Source organism: Onthophagus taurus, chromosome 11 (assembly GCF_036711975.1).
Source record: "Onthophagus taurus isolate NC chromosome 11, IU_Otau_3.0, whole genome shotgun sequence".
Taxonomy (NCBI): domain Eukaryota; kingdom Metazoa; phylum Arthropoda; class Insecta; order Coleoptera; family Scarabaeidae; genus Onthophagus; species Onthophagus taurus.
The window spans coordinates 13,283,040-13,291,311 of NC_091976.1; the positions used below are offsets into that span (position 1 = coordinate 13,283,040).

An 8,272-nucleotide genomic window follows, 5' to 3' on the forward strand; every position below is an offset into this window, starting at 1 on the left:
AGTGTAAGTTGAATTTCGTATTGAAGATATACCGATAAAAATGTTCCTTGACTGGCTGCCTCTGGTTTTCATAGCATTTTTCGGCGTACAGCGCATACATTTTCGCAGGCTCAATGATTGGCATAAATATTTTTTGTTTGGGTTGTGTTTCCTTGTGTAATGACTCTCGTATGAAGGAAATGACTGGATATGCTGCATAACGTAAGTTTTATCGTCTTCTGATATTTTCCGTTTAGGACAGCCTTTTAAGCCTCTTAGGTCATCTCCTGGAGTCTGACCATCGAGTGTTTTTCTTAAAGCTCGGGAAACTCTTCCCTCAGACACGTTAAACGTGCCAAGAAAATATTTCTTGGAAACCACAACTGATAAATTATTGTTTGGTTTTAAATTATATTGAAATGAAGCACTCCTCATAATGGCTCCTTCCTTTCTTGGCCTTCTTTGCTTCACTGAATTTTTACTTACTAAACCACATAAAAATGTATTTTGTCTTTTGAAATTTCCCATTTTCCAAAAAGCTTCAAACAACGACTTTCGCTCTACTGGCGTCATTTTGTCATTACAGTTCCTTTTGTAGGAACAGAAAGCATCTTGAAATGTTTTTTACCCATCTTTGTAACGTATCGTTGCCCAAAATTTCGTGCTTGCTTCGCAATGTTTTGTTTGTGTAGGGAAGGATTTCGAATTCTTTTCCTACTTTTAGTTTTATTAGAATGTTCCATTTTTGTCGTTTCCTCTTCGTCTTCCGAACTAGACGAATAGGGTACAATCCTTAATGAAAGAAAAGTATTAACACCGTTGTTAGGTATCTGTCAATAATTGTAGAAATATCACTGAAAATTGTTGTGAGTAATTAACATAATATTTGCGTAACAATGTTTGACTTATGTCGTTGTCATTCTCAACAAATGTCAAGTATTGTAACAAAATGAATATTCGTGTTGCTCATAGAGGTGAATTTCGACACAAATTGACTAAAGCGCATTTCATTCTAAATAAACCTATACCTAAGGATTGTAAATACGGACTTAACTCAATTTTTAAAATTTTATGACTTATGCCACTTTCATTCTCACCGGCTCATATGTATATTCATTTTAACATTTTATAAACAATAATTCCATTGCCATGGTAAAGCTACATTTGGTGATAAAAAATAATTAGTTAAGTAATAGTTTCGGAGACTTTGAGGTGCGGAAGTTTCATTGATATTTATATTTTCAATATCTGGCAAGTTTCTCGGATTTTGCGGATTCTTCTGTATTACAGGAACTGCGTATAATGTGCCATCTTTTTTTCTAATGAAATTGTGTAAAACGCATGCACATTGTATTATTGATATATATTCTATTCTATAGGTGTCAAAAAATTTGAAATTTTTGGGTCATCATTCCAAAAGCACATTCTATTGTTTTTCTTCCACGACTATGTCTAATTGAAAATTCGCATTTTATTGTTAATATTTCTTTCCGGATATGGTCTCATAATATTTTGTCTCAAAGGAAATGCGTTATGAGCTGCAAAATAATATGGAACTTATTCCCACTTTCGTCGTTTGGAAGTTTTGTCGAAGATGGCAAAGTATTATTGTTCTCCAACCAACGACCAAATGTGGAAACCCGAAAGATGCCTCCATCACTATTTCGGCTAGCATATCCGCATTCTATTGTTGTGAACAGACCTTCAGCAACAGCCAAACAAAACAACAGAATGATAATTTTTATAATTAACGTTGGTGGATCCGGAAATTGGATATTTCTGAATACGGATATGTTTACCGTTAATTGCTCCTAAACAGTTTGGTAACTGCCATAACTCAGAAAATCTACTTGCTACTTGTTTCCATTTTTCTGTATTAGGTAACGACATATATGGCTCCTTCAACACATTCCATATCGCTTTTGTAGTTTGTTCTACAATACTTCCCACGGTACGTTCATCTCTTTGAAAATATAAAGATAGAGCAGTAAATGTACATCCAGTATTTAAAACAAAAAAATAGTTGTATATATTATATGAAAAGCACGCTACATTTGCTTATAAACACGTGAAGTTTTTATAGCGGCAGATTGTAAAGACAAATGGAAAAACATTCAGCATTTAGAAAAACCCGGAAACATTTCGCTGGAAGAAAGTGAAATAGTGACAGAGACCGACGAAAACAATCCTGAACCTCAGTTAAGTAATACTAATACTATATATATAATATAGTAATAGTAATACTATACTTCTTCTATAATTAACAACTGTTAACGCAGCAAGAGCAATCTATCTCCCTCGCCGATTAGTATTGCGTCGTCTTCAGCTTCCAGTATTTATATTGTGATTATCCATGTTGCAAGGTAATTAAATTTAATGAAAAACAAAATAAGTAACCTCTTACTTGCAAATTTATTAGATTTACTTCGATACTAGTTTCGAGGTGTTACCTCATCTTCAGTCGAAAACTACAAAATTTATTTAAGATTAGAAAAATGAAAATTTTTCATAAATTTTTCTAGTATCGAAGTAAATCTAATAAATTTGCAAGTAAGAGGTTACTTATTTTGTTTTCCAGTATTTATGACACCACGGCTGAATACACAATTCATAATTTGGAAAGTTTACCTGCTTGTAGTAGTAATATAAATGACCAAAATAATTTTCTTTAAAAATTAAATATATAACTTGTATTATTGTTTTTATGCTTACCTTAGCGTTATCAAAATTCTCGCTTCTGCATTAACACATTCACGCATGTTAGTATATTATTTTTGAATGGTGGGACCTACAATTAACACAAGTTCTTTAACCCTTTGTGTCCCGACGGTACTTTAAAGTACCAGTGGTTTTAAACACTCATTTTAAATCATTTTAAAAAGCATTGAGCTTTAATTTAAAATAGGTCTCATTCCTGAATTAGAATAAACACGGCTTCCAGGAATTTTTAAATTAGCATCTTTTTTGACATTTTTAGGTTATACGAAAATGTAAGTTTATACATATATAAATAAATATTCAAATGTATTAATAGCTAAAGCAAGTGTTACTTATTTTCTAACGTAATAAAAAATGTATTATTTTTATATTGGCAATAAAAGTTTTTGTTTACTGCAACATCATTGCAATGGAGGGATTGCATATTTTGCTAAAATTGATTCCAAAAGCCTTTACTGAGTGTATTTTGACAGCGTTTTAATTCTGTCACAAAGTTGCAAAATTTTTGACTTCTTGGGACACAAAGGGTTCAATGTATTTTTAGACATTCTGTAGAAGCTTTGAAATGTAGAGTCGTCTACTAATAGCTCTTTGGCAACAATAAATAGTCTCTTGTCGATATTTTTGCGAATATAAGGATGCACCCAAAATTTTCTCTTATATTTCTGTTTTCTCTTACGAGAACGAAGATAATTTAACAAAAGTAGATCCTCTTCATCACTTGACATATTGGCTAGTACTGAATAAAATACGTTTTAAGATCGGTTCGTTTGCAGATCTTTAGGCGAGTGCGGGAAGTTAGTCCCCCATTTCTTGATTTTGAAATTTTTTATTGTTGTTCTAGATTGTTCTAGAGTTGTTCTACATTGTTCCAAAGCGGCAAATCGAAAAAATAAAAACTCCGCGAGAAAACCGAAAAAACAGGTTTTTTGACTAGCCCTCCATTTTTGGAAAAATCAAATTTTGTTTGTTGTTCTGGGTTGTTCTAGTTATTGTTCTAGAAAATCAAAATTATGGGTTACAGCATTACGAAATTATAACTAAAAATAGGTTTGGCCGCCGAAATGTCTAGTTGATTGCTGTGACCATAGTTTTTCTATTATCAATTCCATATTACAAATACACCTATACCCCGATTTACACGGTAGATACGTTCCTGAGAAAAACGTGTAAATCCAAAATTAAAAAATCGTAAATCGAAAAGCTTGCAGAAAATGCATAATTTTGCTATTTAACAGTTGTGATTTTTTTCAATATTTTTAGGTGTACACAGAAATAAAAATAAAATGCATTGACAGGTTAAAATATGTAATATATTTTAAGTCAGCACATAAGCTCGGGATTCCCCGTGAGATGTGTACACAGCGCACGTCTTCGATCACAGTAGCATTTAGTAGAGTGCGATAAAAAGAAAAAAAAAACTTATTTGGAAAACCGTGTAAAAGCGTAAACGTGTAAAACAAATACCGTGTAAATCGGGGGATAGGTGTATTTCAAAATTCAAATATGGGACAAAGTCTCAGAGAAGGTAACTTTAATATGCCCCCACCAAAATCGCTACCTGATGGAAATAATTTACCACACGTTATCGTGGGAGACGAAGCGTTCCCACTGTGCACATACTTAATGAGGCCGTATTCACGAGATGATGTAAAAGGAAATGAAGAAAAGAAGATTTTTAAATATCGATTAAGCCGCGCAAGAAACACGGTAGAAAATGCTTTTGGATTATTAGTAAGAAAATTTAAATTATTTGAACATAAACTAGATATGCCTGCAACAACTATCCTAGCAATATGTGCTTTACATAATTTTTTAAGAGAAGACATATGTTACTTGTCGAAAAATGATCATGTAAGGCTGAGTGACATGTGTGGATTAAAGAACATGAGGGGAGCTAGAGAAAACATAAGGACCATGGCTTTAGCAGTCAGAAATACATTCAAGGATTATTTTTGTTCAGAAGTTGGATCAGTGGAATGGCAGCGTCGAAGAGTTCGAGAAGGAAAATTACATTGATATACAGAGAAGCCAGAAAACTACCGACGAATGTCGCGTTATTACGATCTTGACTTTCTATGTGAAATAAGATTAGATGTAAATACAAAAATAAAAAAGTTTATAACTAAAATAACATTAGTTTATCATATACAATCGCATACTCAAATTCTGTTCCCGTCAGAAACAAGATGGTGAACTAAAACCTACTACCGTTTACAGTTAATAAATGAACGTACCAGGTAATTTCATAATGTTGCCAATCTCCTCCCAAATATTATCTCGTCGCTGTTGATTACTATAATTATGATGTTTCAAATTATATAATTCCTCATAATTTTGTACAAGAGAAATAAGGGTACTTTTCATCTTGATAAAGTCAACTTACGTTGAAGTTGACTTACTTGACGTTATCAGAATCGCTCTGTACGCATCGAACGTAGTGATTCTGATGACGTCATACGCATTCATATATTGAATTCGTACATCCACAGCATTTTATTAAAATGCGGCTGTACGGTGCTGATAGGTGTGCGGTACTACATAAGATATCATATAAAAAATTCTAAAATTCGTTTCGTGCGTCGCGTGCGACTATGTGTGCGTTCACCTTAAAACGAACAATGCCCATTCTGAGGCAAAAAACAATAAGTGATTATTTTCAAAAAAATAATGTTTGTTATCATCAGGGCACGGAACTTTTGTAACAAAACGATACGATTTCCCCCTCCACTCGTTCTCAGAAAATCTTGATTAAAAGAACAGCATACTGTTCAGTGGGAAATAAAAATTTCAAGTTAGAAAAAAATTGTGTTAATAAAAATTGTTCCTGAAACAATTCTAAACAAACTTTGTCAACAATTTTTTTTGATTTAATCAATAATTAAGGAGATAACCTCAAAATAATAATTTTTCCGTTTTTATACAAAATTATACTTAGATGCTTAATTAATAGAGATGTACAAATTTTTTATTAAGATAATTGATTCAAAATCGAAATTGAAACAAATTTTATTTAAAATATTTTTTAATAAAAGCAATAATTGTTGAGATAATTAATTTTGATAGCATACTATTCAGAGGGAAATTAAAATTTTAACTTAGCAAAAAATTGTATTAACAAGGACTGTTCCTGAAGTAATTCTAAACAAATATTGTTAATAAAAATTTTTGATTTGATCAATAATTAAGAACATAATCTCAACAAAATTTTGATATATTTTTTTTATTGAGAAAATAGTTTTAGAATTTTATTTAGTGTACAACTTTTGTATGAAATTTTCTGCTGAGAGCGAGTGGAGGGGGGAAATCGTATCGTTTTGTTACAAAAGTTCCGTGCCCTAGTTATCATATAACGTACTTATTATATTAAACTTATTACACAGTCGATGCTAATATATTTACGTAAACCTACCTCTAGAGCCTACCCATTATCGCTACCAATTCGTTATATCGAAATTACGAACACCTCATTATAACGAACGACTTGCTTTCCTCCCTGCATGTTCGCTATATCGAAGGTTTACTGTATTCATGAAATAATCAGCAGTTATCAAGAATGCAATCATGTGTTTTGATAAAATGATGAGAGGGTGAGATATATCTTTATTGCCGTTCTACACTGAACTGATGGCATATGGAACTGAGATTTCAGTTGGAAACAAGGACGCACCACTAAGTTGCGACATAACTTTCTAAATCCTCTAACTGTTTCAATAACCCAGAACATGGCAGAGAATACAACAGGAATAACTAACTAAAACTTTAAAGAAATGTATATTTTTAACATGTAAGATCTAAAAACGAAAAGTCTACAATTTGAATTTAAAAATCGTTTTATTTATTTGTACACTACGCCATGAATACAATAAAGAAAATAAAGAAAAAGATTAAAACCCCAAATATTTTTATCATTAACCAACGATTAGAAGTGACCGACTGAAAATATTTTAATATTTGCGCGTGGGCCGCTTCTATATTTAATTCAGCGTCTTGAACATTTGTGTCGATTCGTTCCACCATTTCCTCTTGCTCTTTAACCATATGTGCCAATTGTTGAAAAATTCCTCCTAATTCCACTATCGTCGACTCGATATTTTGCATAGTTTCAGCTCTATTTTGCAAATAATTATCAGTTTCATCTCGTATCAAAGCAGCCTGCATGTGATTCTTTGGAATTAAAGCCGAACTCTCCAAATTAATCATCGTTGATTCTTGATCTTGCATTAAGGCACTATCTAAAAAAAGTAAACAAAAAATTAAATAATTAAATAATTTTTTATGATTATTTACTTGGATTTTGCGCACTAAATGAAGGTGGTAATCCGCTAGAAACCCCACTTTGCGAAAACTGATCCCTTCGATTCTTTTGATGTCTCAAATTCTCCGTGCGCACTTCAAGAATTTGCTTAAAATCAGTTGACATTGTAGCCAATTTTGATTGCAAAGCCAAAACGACGCTACTTGAATGAGATTGCAAATGTTTTCCATTTGTTGTACTTCTTTGTTTCTTTGAAACCTCTTGTAATTGAGCTATTTGTTGATTTAAACTGTTCAAATCCCCTTTTATTATATAAGTAAGCTCCTGAATTTCTGATGTACGATCATCAAAAAGAGAACGCTTTTTTGCCACTAAAAATTAAAAGTTACTTAGTTTTAGTTTTGTTTTGAATATTACAAACTTACACAATGTTAACTTTTCCAATTTAGTATAACTACTAGAAATATTTCTTCCAATATTTTTAGCGATCAACATAAACTCAGTGTGACTTTGAATAATTCTGGATTTTCTGGCATCTTTAACGCTAACAGCCCTGGCTATATTTCTTCCTTGTAACGACTGAATAGTGTTTATAAATTCACTGGTACGGTCACGTGCCGTCATAACTACTTCTGGTTCAATAAAATCGTCAATGAATTCTTCTACATAATACCGTTGTGAAACATCCCTGTTACTGGTATCTTTGGGAAGCCAAGAATTAGATTCCACCACTATAAACGGTTCTGATTCGGAACCGGCGCGTCGTCTCCTAGCTTGCATGGCATTCTATCCAGAAATTCACCTTTGAAGCCCTCTTATTAATTACACCATTAAATCGTCATCAATATGTGGTGTTAATTGCAACACTATTTTAATTATTTCTTTAAGAATTGATAAGGTTTTTTATGACACGAGACTGTTGGTACAACACTAATCACCAATTATTTCAAAATAACATGAGTTTAAATTAAATTATTAACGATTTAGGGTTTTTAGGAGAGTATTAAAAGTAACATCCGTACACGTCAAGAACTGTCATTAAAAATTGAGCGACATCTAGAATTAAAAGCAGCAGATATTTTTGAAACAAAATTTTTTAATTAAAAAAATTTATATATTAAGTATCATTTGTTAGATAAAGTTAAAAGTATCTATTGTATTACATTTTTTAAATTAATATTGATAAGTGTTATCGAGTAAAAATTATAAAAATTAATTAACAGCAGCGCCATCTTTGTATGACAAATAAAAATTCTATAGATTCATAACCAATTTTTAAATTTATAATTTAATCAAATTTAAAATGACTCATATTTC

At 31.8% G+C, this 8,272-nt stretch overlaps 1 protein-coding gene across 1 annotated transcript; it reads right to left on the bottom strand.

Annotated features, from left to right (window-relative positions):
- Window positions 1-6,512: 6,512 nt before the first annotated feature.
- Window positions 6,513-8,004, bottom strand: LOC111422137 (syntaxin 5). Its single transcript, XM_023055368.2, has 3 exons — window positions 7,381-8,004; window positions 6,988-7,326; window positions 6,513-6,932 (listed from the first exon to the last, which is right to left on the bottom strand). Exons 1-3 carry the CDS (start codon window positions 7,733-7,735, stop codon window positions 6,547-6,549), a joined length of 1,080 nt encoding a protein of 359 aa, XP_022911136.1. The 5' UTR covers window positions 7,736-8,004; the 3' UTR covers window positions 6,513-6,546.
- Window positions 8,005-8,272: the final 268 nt, after the last annotated feature.